Source organism: Zeus faber (assembly GCF_960531495.2).
Source record: "Zeus faber genome assembly, chromosome: 6".
Lineage (NCBI taxonomy): Eukaryota > Metazoa > Chordata > Actinopteri > Zeiformes > Zeidae > Zeus > Zeus faber.
Window position 1 is genome coordinate 1,285,567 of NC_137201.1, and position 20,917 is coordinate 1,306,483.

Genomic DNA, 20,917 nt, shown 5'->3' on the forward strand with positions numbered 1-20,917 from the left:
GGAACTTTCAAAACCTCGCTTCAGAGCTGGAGACCCAAGGGAAGGCGTGTGCGCATCTTGACAGTGCACGTTACACAGAGCAGAATGAAAATGGTCTGTCAGACTTTGACAAACCTTTTCAAGATTTTGCTTTACTCAAGCCAATCGCAACATTTATTTGTCACCCATTTAGGGAAGATATTGAGGTTGATTCACTCGCATCAAAAATTGCAACACTACAGGCTGACATTCAGCTGAAGTCCAGGGCTCATAGGCAGTTTTGGAACTTACTCACAGAGTAAAAATACCCAAACATGAGGAAATGCGCTACCTCCTTGACTGCATTATTCGGCTCTACTTATTTATGCGAGTCAGCCTTTTCCCAAATTAAGATGATTAAGTCCAAATACCGTTCCACGATAACTGATGATTATTTGGAAAGCTGCCTGAGGCTGGCTACCAGCAGCTACTGTCCGGACTATTCAACCTATAGATCTAAATAAATGTATTTAGCATTTTTTAATGCAGGTTGATAATTTTGACCTGGTCATTTTAAAGTAGCTCCCAAGCCGAAAAAGTGTGGGCACCCCTGTACTAGGACAACCTTTCCGGCACCCCTATTGAGTTTCACTATTCACACGTGCAGCTACATTCCATTTTGGTCTTGTGTTTTTTCACACATGCCATGATAAAGCCGGAATAGATGGGGCACAGGGGCAGTCGAGCAGAAATAACCCAGTGAGGTCAGCACCCCCCATGCCAGAGAGCGATTAACGAAAGAACAGAGTGCACGGAGCGGTGCACGGAAAAAGCTCATTGACTTGCATGCAGGGGATGCATGTGGACGTATGCGTGCAACAGTTTTATAAAATATTATACATTTCTGCTGAAACACTGCACAAAAATTTTATAGACAGTCATTTGCAAAAAATCAACAATGGGAATCGGCCATGAAAAAACATGATTGATTTTGATCCCACATTACACCAATGGACCAAAGTGGCCTGTGGATTTACAGCTTTCAGTGCGAGTGGGAAAGGGACTTCAGACAAGGCAACACTTCCAACCCATTTTGTAATTGAAATGGGTTGGCTAGCAACTTATCGGATTTCTTTACCTCAGCGAAAGCAATCTCATAACCATCACAGAAAACCACATAAGTGGTAACAACCCAACCTGCAGATCCCGACCTAACATAATGTAGCGTAGTTACATTTCATTCCGGAATTGTGTTGGATTTCCAGAACATGATGTTATATCCGATTTAGTTTAAGTGAAAAAGAAATTAATTACTGATAATTATTACACAAAGGGATTAGATAAAGGGTCTTTGAAATCAGTGTAAATAAAAACTTTGGAATTTGTATCTGTACACAGTTTCCGCAAGTACACAATAGGTAGGAGTAATCAGGACACGTATTTGGTCAAAAAATAAATAAATAAATAAATAAATAAATAAGAGAAACAAATACATATCTCTGTATTCCTGTTAGGCATCCATCAATTTTTGTCTCAACATTATAAACAAACTGGCCCTGCGAGCTAATGGGCTCGAAATAAGTAGCCAGTTTCAGTGGAGTCTGGAAACAAAGCTGCTTATTTTTAACGCTCAACTGTTTGGAATGTACGTCAAATATATTGTTATATATTGTCAATATTTAAATAATGTTGAAATTTCATCCTACGCATGTTAATAATAGAAATAATAAAGAGCATCCTCAGAAAAAGTGGGAAAAATATATGTCAAATTTAATACAATTGAGGATTTTGTTAAAAAAATGAAAATACAATAAAACAATAAAATACAGTTTGACCACGGTCTGAGTAGGGAGCGCTTCGCAAAAACCCACTTGGGAAGCATGCTATCAACCACTCACGTTGAGCACATCCTGCCTTAGCTGCTGTGGTTCGATACAAGTCAGCATCCTGAGTAGCAAGTCCATGATGGCAGATGTCCCGATGTGTTTGATTATCAAGTCGACGAAATCCTCCTGCTTTCTCAGGAACTCCACAATCTACCAATGTTCACAAAAAATTTGGTTATAAGGTGTGCCGTACTTTACCATACGTTGTTTAACTGTCGGTGCTATTTTTGTTGTCATTTCAAGACTACCTATTTAAATATGACAACTGAGGGCAGGAAGTAAAGTTGACTGGAAGTGGCCTTTAAAGCCAAGCACATAGTCCTTACTGAATGCATTAAACAAATAAACCCGAAAATGGCCTTAGCGTGCTTGCACCTGTTCAGGTTTGCGTCCAATGAGGATGGAGAGGACCTTGGAAAAGAAGCTGGCCAGTAGTGGGTTAAGGGGCGGTTCGTTCTGGAGGAACCCATACAGTTTCATAAGCAAGCTCTCGTCTTCACCCAGCCTGTCATTGATCTGGCCCACGTCTGACGTCAACAGCTCACACGATATGTTGGGGTACCTACAAGAAATGGAAGGACGCATTCTCAAGGTCACTTCCGATAGAATTTGGTTTACTCAGGCATCATCCACCCAATTAAACTCAAACAGTTGCCACAAAAACCTGTCAAAACTGGGGAATAGCAGGACATTACAGTTCATCCACGTCAGCATGTTCAAGTAATTGCAGACTGCGCTTTTGCAGTGTAGTCCAATGTGAATTTGGCCGATTAATAAATAAACTCATGACAACAACGAACAACATTTTGCACGGGCACTCATTACGGATGGAGGGGGACCGGCCGTGATCTATACCTGATCTATGGTCTCCTATAGCCTACTCATCTCTCCCCCTGTGATAAGCAGACTGTGCTGCAAAAGGACGGGGGGGGGGGGTCGTTGGGCAAGTAATGTAATCGGTGTACGGCCGAACACTGTAACACCGTTCCTAGGACCAGGTCGTTAAGCGAATTGGTCGATAAGCGAGGACCTATGTTATTTCACGGTAAGGGGGCGTGGAACGCTAGTGTATTGAATACTGACAGACAGCAGGAACAAGACTGAGAACGGTGATGTGCAATGAGATGCTGAGACGCTGTGGTATTGTACAATACCGACTGGTCGGAGAGCTGGTTGTAAGTCCGAACGGTCGTTAAACAGGCCAGTCGTTAAGTGAGGAGTACCTGTATAAGTTTTGGGATGATTATTTTAGTCACAATTATATAGGTATTGTTGTATAGTCATATAATTAAAAATCATCATATTGCGACACACAATTTAGCGGCCTAAATTGAAGACGGGACCACTGTGTTGAGAAATAACCTCACTCTCTTACTTGTATTTGACCTTCTCCTCTACATCAGCATTGGGCTCCCGCGTGATGAAGGTGACCAGGTCCTGCATGCACTGTGGCCTTAGCAGGAAATCTACCAGCTTGTGGTTCTGGGCCTTGCACTCCTGCAGGACGTCCTCCTCGTCCATCACCTCTGTTAGTGTCACATCCTCCTTCTCCAGCAGCGTGTCAATGTGTGATGTGGTGTGCAGGTCAAACTTCCAAAACATGGTGGCTCTGGAAAGTAATAGTGAAAAAGGGTTTGGAGTAGTCTTTTAACAAGCGCAAATGACAGAGGCTATGACAAGGCATTTTAACATTTAATCTATAGGAGGAACTAGTCACTTTTCAAAAGATATTGAGTACTCATATTGTAGTTACTAGTTGCTAGTCCAACAGTTACGAGGAACTATTTTGGTTTTACTAGTCAATCTATTAGGAACTTGTAGTTATTAGATACTAGTAGCTATTCCGATTGTTACTAGTATCTATTCAAATTTTACTAGTAACGGGAAGAAAAGGCACGAGTCACTAAAGAATAAGTACGAGTACCTAATCGGAATAGATACTAGTCTGTAGGCTTGAGCAGAATGACAAATAATGAATCAGCTCCATCGATCGGCAATTGACATTGACGACAGACAATTTTTTTTTTTTTTTTTTTTTCATTGAATGTAGCATAACAACTGAACATAACATGTAAGTGCAGTCCAGCGTGTTCTGAAACTGATCACAGGAGTGGAGAGGGGGCGGAGGGAGAGAGCTGCTCTCTTCCTCTCTGCTCAGAACTGTTTTGAGCCCCTTTCATACATATTTCCTGGTAAATTACAGGGATAACCTTTCTGGCACGGCTAGTGATTTTCACTATTCACACAAGCCGCTACATTCCGGAACATTTCCATCTTGCGCCTTTTCACACATGCCATGATAAAGCCGGAATAGATGAGGCAAGGGACAATCTAGCAGAAGTCACCCGGTGCGAGATCTGCACTCCCCGCACGAGAGCAACAGATGGGGCAGCAGCGTACGCATCTCATTCACCTACTAATTCAAGAGGATGTGTGTGGACGTAGCACGCAAATTAAAATAATATGCCTAAGAAATAATTCCTGAAATAAATAAACAAGGCAATAAATATAAATAAATACATTTTTATATAAATTTATAAATAACTAAATATATGCCCGATGGCCAACCGTGGCCCCCCAGGCCGTCAGGGGATCTTTCATTGCGATTCATTGGATCTTCCTTCCCCTTGTGCCCTGGGGTTTCGTGAGACCATCCTGTCTATTTTTGGAAAAGAGGGATCTCAGAATTGGAGTGTTTTGTTTTTTTTGTCTGATTTATTTCTCCTCCACACAGCGGTGCGAAGGTGCCGTGTTTTTTATTTAATTTTTAAAACATCTGAGTTGAGGAACTGTTCGGTTACAAAAAAAGAACAAAACTGTTTGTCGCCACTGTTCTGTGTCACTTCACACACATCTCCCCGTCGCTTTAAGTGAGTATGAGACTTAATTTGTACATTCACATTTTGACTAGTAAAACTAAAATGGTTACTAGAAAGTGTTGGAATAGAAACTAGTAACTACAATATAAGTTGTTACTTTTAAAAAGGTAGCTAGTCCCATGGATTAAATGTCAAAACGGCTTGCCATAAGAGGCCACCGTATTGATGTTAACACCAGTCCCCTTGTTGAATAAGGATGAAAACACATGGCAAGAGTAAGTTCTCTCTGCCTGCCTACCTGTGTGTTGGGAGTCCAGTGAGTGGAACTCAGGGTTAAAAAGAGAAAGTGTCTTCTACTCTTTGGGAGTTGTGGCCCATTCCAGTCTGGTTTGCTGGACAGACGGACGAACGAATGAACAAATGAGCAGGTATGTAGGCAGCAGCAACTGGCAGATGAGACGGCACACATACAGCGGAAGTGGCACCTAGTAACTCCTCCAAAAACCTGATAAAAGCAGAATGACGATACAGAGAAAAGATTTAGGAAAGTTACAAGAGGATTAGAGGAAACTAAACACTATGATTGACGATAAGAAGCAAAATCAAAGATTGCTAAGATTTGGGCAATCAACAAATTAAAAAACAAGTAGTCTAATCCTGGAGGTTCCAGGGATGACTTATTTTTAAGACCGCATGTGCCTTTCAGGGGCATGGTCAAAATTTTAAGGGCAGTCAGTCATTTGTATATACTGTAGTTCATTTTAAAGGTCCCATATTATGAAACTCTTTTTTTCAGTGCTTGTGAACATACAATTGGGTCTGTGACGGGCCTACTAACACACAAACTACTGTAAAATAAGACAACCCAGTCAGTTTTTGGTGGGGTGCCTTTGTCAGAAAACATGATTCAACAAGCCATTCACATTTGTCTCCCCCTCCTTCATCAAATGGGGACTCATTAGAAAGAGAGCATACCCATGTGAGTAACTCAGCCCGCGTTTTGAGAAATACCTTCGTGAAAGTGGCCCATTTTTTTCCTCACATGCACCATTTTCTCGCATGATGCATGATTCTCCCGTATTTTACCCGACCCTTTCCACTGTTCTACAGTTTAAATATTTTCCCGTAAAAAAAAGGTTTGGCGGTAACATTGAGGGTAGGCTGCACGATCAGAGCGATCTCAGCTCTGCTAAGCGATCAGAGCGATCTCCACTCCACTGCATGTCTGGGTTCCCATGTCTCCAAAGATAACAAAAACAAAGTGTTTTTTATTTTAGATGTATTTATTTTCCTCAGTTTCCTACTTGAATGAAACAAAATTAAGCCCCCACCAAGCAACAACCAGTGCGTGGAGTGGTGTGTGGGGAGCAGCAGCTCATTCTCATTTAAAGCGACAGACAGAAACAGTCCGTCGAGAACAGTAGGGGTATAGAGGCATGGTAGGATGGCTAGAATGGAAAATCTGAGTGGTATTTTAAGCAAAAAACTTCAAAGACATTATATTAACCTATATAATCTTGAAAAGGAGTATAATATGGGGCCTTTAATGTAACAATATGATGCACTGAGTTAACTTGCAAACATGTTCTCATAACATTAAAGTAGCAGTGTAGAATTTAGCGGCATCTAGTGGTGAGGTTGGAGATTTAAACAAACTGATAACCCCCCCACCCTTCCTTTTCAACGACGTATGAGAAACTACGGTGGCTATGAGCTAACATTAGTGAAGTAATGCTAAAAAGCTATTTCATTCTGGGCGTTTAGTCTGATAGCGTGATAGCATTAGCAGGATACATATTTCATGATCCGTTTGCAGAATCCAAGACCGGATGAACCACCTTGTAACATCAGGGAGGTTGGAGGAAGAGCCAGTGTTTGGTTTTTCCGTTCTAGGCTACTGTAGAAACATGGCAGTGCAACATGCCGGCCTCCGTGAAAGGGTACCCGCTCACTATGGAGATACGAAGGGCTCATTCTAATGCCATGGGCAAACAGATCACTGTACTGTTCACACTACACAACTTTCTGTCTTGTGATCGGGAATCTTAGTCTTGTGCTTTGCACACATTACTGATCACTGACAGGGGGTAACACGTTACAAGATCATTTCGCCTGTCCTAGATGCAATTGCATACAAATACTGTGTGTTGCATTCCCAGCATGCTGACAGCACAGGTTTAAAAAAAAAAAAAAAATTATAATAAAAATAAAAAAAATCTTTTGCCTGGAGGAAACACATGTGAGAAGAGACACCGGAAATGACATGATACCATGCCGAGGATTTTTTTAATTTATATATATATGATTCATAATCACTCATTAAAAAAATAAAAAATGCTTAAAAGCAGAATTTAAATAAGAAAAACTAAAAAACCCAGAGAAGAAATTTCAAATAGGTATGTTGTTTGTATCTGGCTGCTGCTCCGTGGATTCCCGTCTCTCCTTCTCGACTCCACTTCCCCTGGTGTCTGCTCTCATTGCCTGTGGTTCCTTGCGTCACTTCCCACTCAACCAGATCTTAAACCGGCATCGAGAGCACTCAGAAATCTCTCAGATTGCGTCGTGAGCAGTGCACACCACACGCTCGTTCGATCTGGGGCTTTTGCTAAGCGATCTCCAAAAACATGTCGGCAAGCGGAAAATCAGCCCAGAATCACATAGTTTGAACTGGACATAAGGTAACAAAAACAAAACTTATTTTCATGGAATTATACAGTAGTTAAAACATATTTATGAACATTATATTAATTTCTGCCAAGTGCTTTCCACTAGATGCAACTATATTCTACATATCCCTCAAAAATGGTGTTTTAACAATTACGGTCGTTCCTGGATCATGCAGTGTGGACACAAAATAAAGGGTCGGTTCCATTTTCCAAAACTGGATTATGTTTTTGTCCTAAAAAATACTCAGAATTTATGACAAATTAATTAATTATTTACAACCAATTGCTTTCCTGTCCAACTAAAACGTTTAATTGATTTACTGTGAATAGTTAACACAAACCCTCCCCACAAACTCAACCATAGAGCATGTTTTGGGGTGGGTTGCTGAAAGGGGGTTGCTTCTGAGACTTTGTCCATTTTAAGACGGCACCCTAAAGTTGTCATGTTGGGTTCCCAGCAAACATCGTTAAGGACATTTAACTGCTCAATAGAATGACACAGGCCTGTCAGTGCTGGACCGGCAAATATGCAATTCGGCTGCCGACCGTGTTCCTACAAGTGTTGTATCGTCTTTGACAGCCATAGCTGAAACGTGTCAGACCACCTCACCATGGATTCCCACACACAAATGGCTCAACATTAGTAGAACTGTCATCACATGACTCTGTGGAATATTCTGTGATTTGGCGATAGCAGCAAGCGAATCAGCGGTCAGATATTCTGAATAATGAGAGCTGATCTGTTCATGACTATTGCTGTTCCTGTTGACAGGTGTAATAAGACCGTAGCATTTTTAACAGCAGGGAAACTGCTAAGGAGTTGGTACCTTATGCTGCAACGAGTTAAGACAGGGAGTAAAAATTGAGTGTTTATCAATAAACTGTATTGATTATGTATAACTTTATTGATATTTTTTTATTTTGATAATTATATTAATTATTATAATTTTAATCATTATATTAATAATTAAAGAAAGAAGCAAATCTAGTTATGAGGCCAATGTTCTTTGGCTGTTCTGTGTAGCTGCTTGTTTTGGTAAAGATCGCTTCAGTAAAGGGATACATTTTTTAGAAAAAAAACAAAACACTGTTTTTTCTAGGACACTCATCACTTGAGCTTTTTGTTGTGCCCTGTCGACACCATACAGTGTGGGCCTAAAAATTGGATACACAAAATTATTTCGGAATTATTCAAGTCGATCATGACCAATTTATGAAATTACTATGATTCCATCAATTAAGAAATTGAAGCCAATGTTAGAAATGTTGCAATTCATAGAATGTGATTTAGGCAAGTGGGGTTGAGGAAAATCACGTCTGATTAAGCCTGAATTTTTGTTCCAATGTTCAATGACAATAAATGGATCTTCTCCAATGTTTAAAATAAGTTTATAAGCACAACATGAATAAGAGGACCATTCAATACAATTTAATTGTTATCTGTAATAAAATTTCAAGATCTTGACAGCCCTTATGTCGGCATTTAGCTATAACGCTGAATCAGATTGTTGAGTAAAATGAATAACAAAAATAAATAGATGAATAATATAGCTAGTTTAGTCGTGTTAGGTTCGTAATACAGTTCTCTGGGTTCTCTGAAACGCAGCACGAGTTTGAATTTTCAGAGTTTACATCGAACGCCACATTGTCTCCTCTGGTATGGAGTCTACCCAGCCCAACTTTCCGATCGCGAACAAGCACCCAGAGACGTAAACCGGACTTAGATAACATCGGTTCATGAATTCACAAGTGGAAGTTCCCAACAAAACGGTTCCATTCAAAGGGACTCGACACTGCATGTCCCTCACAGACATTTCAGCAACTTTTTTTTTACTTTTGGGACTAAAATAAAACGGACACCTTTGGACATGTTGCTCTGGAGCTGCAAGCTAACTCCCTGTATGAGGACACAAACACAGAATGTTTTTGATTGACTTGGGGTAGAGCAAGGAATGTCAACATTTGAATTCCGCAAGCTTACTATGCATGTCGCGTGTCAATAATTATATATATATATATTTTTTTTTTATTCATCGCATTTCAGTCTTTTGCAAAGTGTTTTTTGCACATATTCATATCGCGATGGCGATGAAAATACAATTTCTGGTGCTCCAGAGGGCAAATATTTCAATCGACAGCTCTAGCATTTAAGTGGCACGGAAATCTGCATTGCAATTCAGTCCGGTAGATACTGATTGTATAGGAACTGGTGCCAACAGTGGTACACAATCCTAGTTATGACTGGCTCAACGTGCATTCACGTCACTGAATGTTCCTCTTCTGTCATTTGGTTAAAATATCCCGCAAGAACGGTATTTTAACAATTACGGTTGTTCCCAGATCATGCAGTGCAGCGGCAACATAAACGGTCAGTTCCTCCACTGGATCCTTCAATGGTTCTTAAAACTTCCTGCGGTGTGAAAACGTCTTTGAATGATTAGTTTCGTGGGTTTTGTAAAATGCAGCGCTAGATAGTTTCAATTAAACGCAGCACCGGCTCAAGCTGTCTGTCTAGGTGTCCCTCTCGCAAGTGGCTGGAGGGGAATGACTTCCAAAAGAGGAAGCTTATATACTTAAATTTCACTGCATATATGACCGTATGTGTATGTACAGTATGTGACAAATAACCACTTGAATCTTGAATCTATATAAATTTGGATAATTATGTCACTAAGCGGCCCGCTCCTAGAACTAATACAATTCCGAGAGTGTTTCACAAATTTCTGCTCCAAATATAGATTGATATTGATCAAACTCTAACAAAAAGACGTCCGAAACATCCCGGTTCTAACAAGAAACATATCTGTGCGTTCTGCCGTGTTTGAGATGACTTGACTTTTATCCCAAAAAAAAGCAGATAATTAAAAAAAAAAAAAAAAAAAAAAAAAAAACAGCAAGCAATAATCAATTAGCTACATATTAGCTATATTTATAAGGGGTGCAGCCGCAGCAATACACGGGTCCGGGTCCAGGTCCAATATACCTAGTTCCCGCAAATCCTGCGCGAAGCAACCACTACACACCAATGGAGTTTACACTGCTCAGCTCGCCAGATGCGAAATCCCCCCCCAGAGTTGCAACATGCACATATATAACAAATTGGATATCACAAAGCGCCTTGCAGGCTGGAACTCTTAATATTAATGGAGGGACTGCAAAAACGTACTGCCACACTACCTCAGCTGAAAGAATCCATGATTTATCCCAGTTCTAGCAAAGAGGTGGGTATGGGAGGGGCCATGGTGTGTTCTCAAATGAAAACAAAAGGCCCACGTGCTAGAAAGGAGTGAAAACTAACCATGTTTCCAAAAGCTCACTCCACATTTCAGGGAAAGCTAACATGATGCCATGAACGATCCAAATTAGCAAATTATAATGCTGTTTTCACACCAAAATTAGCAGGTTGACAGAGTTTTTTACAGCCGGAAAAGGGGCGTTTCGTGGTTCCAGTGTGATTGGGAACAAAACAGTAGAGGGGCAGCAAATGAAACAAACAACAACTATGAAACATGGGGGAAAAAAAAAAAAGTATGTTTAGACGTTTAAAAGAATCGGATCATTCATGAATAACCCAACACTACAGTAGAAGCAGCATGGAGTAGTGTTGGGGCGTCTACTCCATACTGCCGGTGCGTGCATCGGTCCTCAGGCAGCAGGGAGTGGGTATCGGTGGGGAGCGTGGGGATCCCACACTCACATTTCACTGTCCCCCGTTCGGAAAAAAGGTCAATAACATCTGATTTGGGATTTTAAATGGGATATGAAATGAAAGAATGACACACGGATATTTCTGTCTATTTACACGCCAGCGCCTAGAAATTCTACACGCGTCGCATCGTGGGAAAAGGGCCGAAATTAGAGGGTCAACGCGGGTGTCCTGTTCACATTAGAGCCGATCGGACGTGGCCGATTAAAACCCAGGTCTATTGCCTGGTCATTTGACTCAGGTTTGTCCTTTCCCATTGGTGACAAATGATTGTTAGCAGGTGTTACCGTGTTTTTCGTGAAGTGGGAAAGGGGTGTATGAGTTTGTTCCATTCCGAAAAATGGCAAATCCAATTCCAACTGTGGCGCTCGACTGCAAAGTCAAGAAAACATGTCAGACAGGTCATGAAACGTCTTTATATTGTTAAATTGGATTATTTTTCTAATTAAAAAGGGTCACTCAGAATCGTGTCTTTTAGAGTTAGGGGTGCGGTGCGGTGACATCGGGCACAAGTGCTTCGCTTGCCCACTGGCTGCACTGGAGCCTGAGAGGGAGTGAGCAGACAGGGAGAGGTAGAACAGGTAGAGAACGCTCCTTCTCTGAAGGCAGAGTGTGTCGCACAGGTTGAAAATGATCACTGATTTGATAACATTGGGTTAGGGTTATCACGCCTGGGGACAGGGGCTCTGTCCCCACTCAGTCAGCCGAAGGAACTGAATCCATCAAGATGGTGAGGTGGAAACCGAAGCACTGGTCTCCGTGAGCCAGGAAAAACACTAAACCATTCGAATTGCACATCCGTTGCCAACAGATAGTCAAAACGATTGCATCAACACTGGAAAGGACTGGCCCTTGCCCCATCTATTACAGCATTAGCATGTGGCATGTGTGAAAAGCTACAAGATGGAAATGTTCCGGAATGTAGCTGCATGTGTGAGTAGTGAAAATCACTAGCAGTTCCGTAAAGGTTATCCCAGTAAGTTACCGGGTACTATTTATGAAAAGGGCTTAATTCCAAATGCACTGCTGGAGTAGTTGCCTCAGACTCATGGTGTACACTACAAAAGAGCATTCTTAACTGTTGTGTGCCACTTCAGATTATATGCTTTTTAGCGAGCAACAGCTTTTCCAGTGTTTGACATGCTGAAAACCTGCCCAAAGCCACAGTGTGCCACGTAATGCATAAAATGTTCCCTTAAAATATTAGAAATGTATTTATTACATTTCTGGGCACATCAAACAGGCTTTTACCCCCTAATTCTATGCAATATATTACAATCCATATTTCGGCAACCACAGAGGGTTAGGGTTAGGGCATAACCTACATTATGCCCAGTCAGGTGTGGATATAAAACCCCCCAGGATTGAAACAATCTGAATCATTTCTACACCAATAAATCTTCAACTGAGAGCCTTGTGGGAGGGGTCACACGAGGCCGGGCTAGGATCCTTTCCAACTCCTCAATTGAATTACATTACATTACATTTAGCAGATGCTTTTATCCAAAGCATGCTACAGCATGCTAGCAGGAGGAGCCTGGGATCGAACCAGCAACCTTTAGATCACTAGACCACCAGCTCTACCGCCTGAGCTACCATCCCCAGAGGGAAGGAGAGGCCGAGCCTCACCGCATCAAATTCCTCATCCAGGCAGTTTATGATGTGCTTCCAAGCCCGTCTAACCTGCACGCATGGGGCATAGCAGAGATACCAGCATGCCCATTGTGTTCCAAGCGAGGAACCCTAGAGCGTCCCTCCAAGAAAACCATCGCCTTTGTCAGAGCTGGGGAGCAGGCAGCCCCTTCCAGAAAAACAGCTGCAGGCATCCTGACCTCCGCAAGAGACTGGCAGCTGTTGGTGGACCTTGAGTGGCAGCTGAAGTTCCCCAGCCACATTGCTGTTACCACTCTGTGACCAGACATCGTCCTCGTGTCTGAGACCACCAAGCCGTGCTGACAGTCCCGTGAGGAGACTGCCAGGAAGAAGCCTTTGAGAAGAAGCTCTCCAAGTACGTGGGACTGGTCAGCGACTGTCACCAGGCTGGATGGAGAGCAAGGTGCCTCCCAGTGGAGGTGGGATGCAGAGGTTTCGGGGGTCATTCTTTGGCCAGAGCCGTCAGCAGTTTGGGCATCAATGGAGAGAAAGAGGAGAGCCATCCGCAGTACCACCGAAGCAGCAGAGAGGGCCTCAAGATGGCTGAGGCTCAAGAGAGGAGTTATGGTAGTTCGTTAGCCATCTGGACACAAGCCTGGGGCTGATCAGCCCCGACTGGGTCACCTGGATGAGGGTGTATGATGTTGAATGACTCGAAACACACAATGATTCCAGGAACATCACTGATGACGTGACAGAGGCATCAGCAGACGTTTTTACACAGCGAACACCCTGAGTCATCAGCGACAGCCAGGAAAGACTGGATGTGACAGTTCAGAGAGACGGCAACCGGGGCAGAACGGCTGGCAACCCAATCTGTGACCTCTGAGAGGAGGACGCCCAACTAAGCTACGGTGGACCTAAAGTAAAGATACCCCCAGGGGTGCCCGAGGAGGGGGGGGGGGGGGGGGTTGGTAACAGACTCAGGCAACGGACAAAAGACTATGCAGTGTACATGTGGTAAAGTCTGCAAGAACACCCTTGGCTTGAAGATCCACTGAGCGAAGATGAAGTGTTCAGTGGGAGCAGAAGCAAGCACAGGCGTTCAACCTAGTGAGACACAGGAGGGGCCAGGCCTGGAGTCATCTCATAGTGCCTGGAACCTCCAAGTGTTGTAGACTAATCCTCCCGAACATTAAGTCAGACCGGAGGCCGATTAAATGGCCTGCAGCTACCATGACGTCACTGTGGAAAACAGTTTGATGGCGATGTCGACCAAATTCTGGAGGCAACGGCGAAGGGAGGGGCCGGCCAGAAACTTCAAGCCATGACAACGATCATTGTCACTATCGCAGCTGAACGGTTTGGGAGGAGGAGAGGAAAGGCTCCAGAACATCTTACTCAAACAACCAGGGAGCTGTGAAGATCCACAACATCAGGAAGGAGATGAAAGCCCTGAAGTCCCAGCACAAGGTGGCAGGAGAAGAGGAACGCATTGGCCTGGCCCAGTTGATGTGCATCCTACGGAAGAAGATCAGAGTTCTCCGCCGGGCAGAGTGGCATTGGAGGCGGCGACGCGAGAGGGCACGTTAATAAGCTGCCTTTACCGCCAACCCCTTCAAGTTCACTTAAGACCTGCTGGGGCAGAAGCGCAGCGGGAAACTTGCCTCCTCGCAGGAGGACATAGACCAACATCTTACACAGACGTACAGCGACCCTGAAAGAGAGCAGGAGCTGGGAGAGTGCAACATCTTCATAGATCCCCCTGAATCTGAAGTGTAGTTTGACATGTCAGAGCTGCAGCTGAAGGAAGTCAGAGAGGTCGTCCACAAAGCAAGGGCTAGCTCTGCTCCAAGAAAAAGTGGCACTTCGTACAAAGTGTACAAGAACTGTCTCAAACTCCTACTGCGCCTGTGGAAATCCTGCGACTCTTCTGGAGAAAGGGGAAGATCCCACATCAATGGCGAGTGGCTGAAGGGGTGTGGATCCCAAGGAAGGAAAACTCCACCCAGATAGACCAGTTCCGCATCATCTCACTGCTGTGTGTTGAGGCGAAGTTCTTCTTCAGTGCAGTTTCCAAGTGGCTGTGCACCTACCTGACAAAGAACACCTACATCAACACATCAGTCCAGAAGGGCGGCGTTTCAGGAATGCCGGGCTGTGTGGAACATACTGGTGTGGTGACACAGCTAATTCAGGATGCCAGAGAGAACAAAGGCAACCTGTCAGTGTTATGGCTTGACCTGGAAAACGCATTCGGCTCCATTCCACATAAGCTAGTCCAGCTCACTCTGTTGAAACATCATGTCCCCAGAAGGTGTAGAGGCCGCATCGCTGATTACTACAACAACTTCAGGATGAGGGTCTCTTCAGGAGCAACTACATCTAGTTGGCACAAGGTGGAGAGTGGCCTCATTACAGGGTGCACCATCACTGTGACATTGTTCTCCTTAGCCATGAATATACTCACCAAGTCAGCTGAGCCAGAGTGCAGAGGGCCCCAGACGAATTCCGGACGACAGCCATCCATCAGGGCATTCATGGATGACTGACAGTCACAACAGAATCAATCCTAGGCTGCTGGTGGATTCTGAAGGGACTCGAAAAGCTGGTGGAGTGGGCCCGGATGCGTTTCAAACCTGCCAAATCAAGATCTATGGTGCTGAGGAAAGGAAAGGTGGAGGACAAGTTCCGGTTTTACATCGCAGGCACAGCCATTCCAACGATAACAGAGAAGACAATCAAGAGTTTTGGCAAGGTTTTCGACAGCTCTCTGAGAGACACAACATCCATCCAGTCAACCTGTACTGAGTTGGATGGCTGGCTGAAATGCGTGGATAGGTGCAGCCTACCTGGAAAGTTCAAAGCTTGGGTCTATCAACATGGCATTCTTCCCAGGATCCTGTGGCCCCTCCTCATCTATGCCGTCCCAATCTCTACAGTCGAGACCTTAGAGAGGAAGGTCAGCAACCACCTCCAGAGATGGCTTTGACTACCAAGGAGCCTGAGCAGCATCGCCCTCTATGGGCTCAACAACAAGCTGCAGCTGCCCTTCAAATACTTGGAGGAGGAATTCAAGGTGACGATGGCAGAGAAGTGGTGCAGTATAGGGACTCAAGTGATCCAAAGGTGGACAAAGCTGGAAGCCAAGTGAGGACTGGCAGGAGGTGGAGGGCAGAGGACGCTGTCCAAGAGGCAGAAGCAAGACTGCGTCACAGGAACCTTGTGAGAGTGGTCACACGAGATGGTGCAGGGCTAGGATCCTTTCCAACTCCTCAATTGAAAAGGAGAGGAGAGGCAGTGCCTTGTACAAGAGGAGGTGAGAGCAGCAGTAGAGGAGACAAGATCCTGCAAGGCTGTGGGGATGAAACAACAGGGAGCATGGACAAGATGGGAGAACGCGGTTGAGAGAAAGGTGACCTGGACTGAGATCTGGAGAGCCGAGCCTCACAGCATCAAATTCCTCATCCAGGCAGTTCATGATGTGCTTCCAAGCCCGCCTAACCTGCACACATGGGGCATTGCAGAGACACCAGCATGCCCATTGTGTTCCAAGCGAGGAACCCTAGAGCACATCCTCAGCTGCTGCACTACAGCACTTGGAGAAGGACGGTACCGCTGGAGGCATGTCCAAGTCCTTAAGACCATCGCTGAAGCCATCAGCACTGGACTTGAGTGGGCAAAGCAGTTCCATCCCTCCAAGAAAACCATCGCCTTTGTCAGAGCTGGGGAGCAGGCAACCCCTGCCAGAAGAACACTTGCAGGCATCCTGACCTACGCAAGAGACTGGAAGCTGTTGGTGGACCTCAAGCAGCTGAAGTTCCCCAGCCACATTGCTGTTACCACCCTGCGACCAGACATCGTCCTCGTGTCTGAGACCACCAAGCCGTGCTGACAGTCCCGTGGGAAGACCCCCTGGAAGAAACCTTTGAGAGGAAGCTCTCCAAGACTGGTCAGTGACCGTCACCTGGCTGGATGGAGAGCGAGGTGCCTCCCAGTGGAGGTGGGATGCAGAGGTTTCGCGGCTTGTTCTTTGGCCAGAGCCGTCAGCAGTTTAGGCATCGAGGGAGAGAGAGAGAGAGAGGAGAGCCATCCGCAGTACCACCGAATCGGCAGAGAGGGCCTCAAGATGGCTGTGGCTCAAGAGAGGAGAACTGTGGAGACATGGTAGTTAGTTAGCCATCTGGACACAAGTCGGGGTCTGATCAGCCCCAGCTGGGTCACCTGGATATGGGTGTATGATGTTGAAAGACCTGAAACACCAAATGATTCCAGGAAAATCACTGATGATGTGTCCAGAGGCAGCAGATGTAATTACACAGCAACTGCATTAGCCGGACTGAATGTATTTCAGCAACATTATGACGCAATTTTAGGCATTCACAATTTATTTTTCTTTCCGACAAAGAAAATTACACGATTAAAAGTTGATTAAGAGTTTGAAACTGCAAATTGATGCACTTTCTATTGTTTTCTTAAAAACGCTCACTAATTTAGTATAATAAAACTTAAACCTATAGATAATATAGCTTAGATAGGTGTAAGTGGAAATGCAATCATTGCAACATGACTAATTACCCGTATAAACACATAAGGTCATCGACAATCAAATTCCAGGCTGCTTCTCTGCCTTTTTCTTGTAATAATGCGTTCAAATTCCACATATTGTTCCATCACCAATTCTTGCTTTGTGGATGTAAAAGAAACTTATACTGTATTGATCCTGCAGCACTCTGCATTCCACTGATTGGTTGATCCATTAAATAGACAGCATGCACATAAATTCCCCATCATATCCCAACTGAATGAGCCCCAAGTGACCAACACTATAGTGGGTTTACAGCCGCTTACTCCTAGCGAGCCTTCGGGAATACTTCCCTGGTGTGTGCCATATTAAGTTTTCTTTTGGGATGTGAATGATACCTGCTGGCCTTTGAAGTAGTTTTCAATATCCTTGACACTTATGCTCACTCGATTTTAAATCAAGGAATTTGGCCCTGACTTGAGTATTAACTTAAAGCAGTAAATCTTAAGGTTTTTTGTTTTGTTTTTTACAGTAGATTATGTGCAATGTTGAGATCAGAAAATAGAGCACAACTTCACCACAACACAACCAAATGAAGAAAGAAAATTGTCGCTTAAGGCCAAAGATTTTTGTCACTGAAAATACAGCTAAGGTCGACTGTCTTTACAGACCTGTGACAAACCCAATTGACCACTGACCATGCAGCATCTATTATTGATGTACACACACACAGGGATTCTTTAGTAGCTGAGTGATCATTAAGGCCCATTCATTTATTCTATTAAATTATCCCAAAGTTCAGGGTCCAAGGTCGAAGTAACAAAATAAGTCCCCCTGAAGCAGGGGGACTTATTTAATCTACAATAAGTTCACTGGCAATTTAAACCCTATAAAGACCAAGACAGGTGCTAACAAACAAGATCACAATACAACCGGTTTTAACAGCATCGCAAGTAGTTAAATTGTGCAATTACAGTATCGGTAAAGTAGTCAGTAAACAGGAAAGTGAAATAAATAAGTGTAAATAAGAGTCACTATGTTGGTCATTATTGTAGGAAATAAACTTCCCAGTATGCTTGGTGGCATTTTTATATACACTTTGCAGTGCTCCCAGACCATAAAAATATATACAATGATAGAAAAGCCACTAACCACCATTTTTCCATCTAGGCACTTCTGGTCTTATGAGAACAAAAAAACAAATACATAGAATCAGGTTAAAATTCTGCAGGGCGGATTCACAACACAATTTGCAGCATTAACAGTTAAACACAAAAAAAAGATTATCGTTCATTTTAAGCTGCATTGTATAATGCCGATTTTGGTTCATGTTTTAGGTTTGTTGCACATTGCCCTTTATTTAGATCTTTATTATTATTGCCTATTGCTTTGATGTGAGCTGCTGAAACAAGGCAATTTCCACTCCAGGGATGAATAAAGTATCTAACCCAGGATTATGGACAACTTGTGAACGGTGATTACAGTACAAAAAGTGCTATACTACCAAGGACACACGATTGGATTCACAACTTGAGAATTCAAAACGGATATGACTAATCTGTGAGTGCTGTCATGTGCCTGTCTGCCAAGCCAACTTTTTCAGTGATGTTTACCATCGTTAGCCTTATTGGCAACTATTTGACACTAAAGTCGCTGCTTATCCTGTGTAACGTAAGCGGTGGTTGAAACAGACCTGCTATAAAAACGTGCACGTTCATCTCTGGTCCAGGTACTGTCAGCTTGTCGGCACCGATATAGGTTACTGGCTACGGTTCAGGAGACGCAACAGTGGTCTTGGAAAGCTGGCTGTGAGCTAAACGCTAGCGTGTTGGCGTTGACAGCTAGCTAGTAAGAGCTAAAGATGACTAGCTAACGTTACGTGCAAAACCAGCCACCGGGATAATGAGCGAGCTGAAACAGAACAGATATGCGTCACAAACATCATCGAGCTTTTACATGCTCACTCACTGTGACTGCTTGTAGGTTGTAATTCACAGAGAAACCTTAATTCGCCAAAGTAACCATCAAGCGAGAGAGAGAAAAAAAAAAAAGCAAGATGGCCAAGTGCTTCCTGCAAGGCGGTTAGCGTTAGCCGGCTATATCAGTTTGTGTCTTCAGCGCTAAGTGCTTGAACTGGCAAGAGGTACCTACCGATAAACCACGGTAAACGACGAGTCTCCGGAATGTAGCTTTAATTGGCCATTAACCCAGAACCTGGGCCGAAGAACTGTATGAATACTGTGCGGTTAAGGTGAGAAAAATAACTCGTTGTAAAAATGACTCTGACAGGCGCGAAACAGTAGATCGTCGGAGGGCACTTTTCAAGATGGCGGTTCCGTCAACCTCAGCGACCCCCTCCCCCCACGTCAACTCCACGACCAAGCGCTCGATTCAGTCACAGACATCTGATTGGACAAATATGTTGTCGCTCAAAGAGCCCACCGCCGTCTCATTGGCTAGGAACGGGTTCCTGTAAGGGTGGAGCTTAAAATGTGTTGGTTTGATTGAGAGCGCCGGAAACAGTGCACGGAGTTGGGGCATAAACACCCAGTTTTGCAGGTGAACGACAAGAAGAAAAAGCGGTAAGATGGTGGTAAGATTCAAGATCAGTATTCGGCACAAGCCATTATGTGCAGTAATTGTGTGTGTGTGTGACATAGAAAAGGTTGTGGTTAAATCCCGCTAAATGGGACAGCTGTGCCCTCTGCTGTCGTAATATTGCACCTGCATTGTGTAGTGATTGCAAAGGATTGTGGGTAATCCTCAGGTTTACGACGAGGTGGTGTGTTTGGGAATGTTTGTTGACAAAGTAATGATAACTAACTTGAGAAGCACATAAAAGTTTCTGTTTTAATAGATATGATATCATTAGTTTTAGATTCAATTCGCTAGGGTTTTATTAAGTTAACTGTTCATTTTTATGTTTTATAGTAAGTAGAAATCTCTCCGGTACAGCTAATAAACATTATTGTGATGCCTCTTTCCAGACAAAGCATGTGCGGTTTGTCCACAAGAGATGACCATTCTACTTTGTCCTTTGTCAAAAATGCAGATGTGGAATAAACCTGCTGTTACCACAAACCTGACCAGCTCCGGGAGATTCATTTAGACAGAAGACATATCACAGAGGTCAAATTGGTGTCGTGACTCATCCCTGACTCAGCTAAACCGGGCAGGTGTCTTCGCTTTGGAGCCACAATCCTTTCTTCAGTGTATCGAACTGTCAGGTTTATCTAGTCATTAACAGCCATATTCCCTTGAGACTAATTTGATCTGTTTGGGGATTTTACTATCAAGAATGGATCTCAGCAAATTTGGTACCTTTGATATGACTCCTCTAGGTTTTGAGAGGGGTCGAGTATTTAGGAACACACAAGTTTCATTTCTAGCCCTACATGTTACTCCTCCAGCCAACCGCTGGATCTCTCCCAAGTCCGGCTTCTCTCTCACGGGTCAGTCAAAGATCCACCTGTATTCCGAGGGGAGAGTTCTGATACACTGGCTGTTGATGAATGGTAGGAATCAATGGGGGCTTGCATCAGAAAAAGTGGTGTTCAGCTGGAAAACCAAGCTGAGGAAATCCTCATCCATGTGAGAGGCGAAGGATGTTATGAGACTTGGAAAAAGGAACAGTAGAACTGATGTCCAACATAACCAGCAGGCCATCTATGGACTCCTGCACTGAAATGTTTCAGCTCTAGCCATTGCTCCTCTGTGCCTCTAGCTGACTTTGAGTCCACCCTGCCAAAAGAACAAGAGGATCC

At 43.8% G+C, this 20,917-nt stretch overlaps 1 protein-coding gene across 5 annotated transcripts in view; it reads right to left on the reverse strand.

Annotated features, from left to right (window-relative positions):
* The window catches only part of ppp6r3 (protein phosphatase 6, regulatory subunit 3), a 66,328-nt gene extending 46,869 nt beyond the window's left edge, over positions 1-19,459 (reverse strand). For 4 of the 5 annotated variants that reach the window (XM_080002283.1, XM_080002282.1, XM_080002284.1 and 1 more), the window contains exons 1-5: positions 19,305-19,459; positions 4,962-5,168; positions 3,220-3,453; positions 2,220-2,406; positions 1,857-1,994 (exon numbers count right to left, since the gene is read on the reverse strand). In XM_080002283.1, coding sequence (XP_079858409.1) covers positions 1,857-1,994; positions 2,220-2,406; positions 3,220-3,446 — 552 coding nt within the window. In that variant the 5' untranslated portion in view covers positions 3,447-3,453; positions 4,962-5,168; positions 19,305-19,459. Of the gene's footprint in view, positions 1-1,856; positions 1,995-2,219; positions 2,407-3,219; positions 3,454-4,961; positions 5,169-19,121; positions 19,215-19,304 lie in introns of those variants that run through there. The other variant, XM_080002281.1, reaches the window with a different exon arrangement.
* Between the last annotated feature and the right edge of the window lie 1,458 nt (positions 19,460-20,917).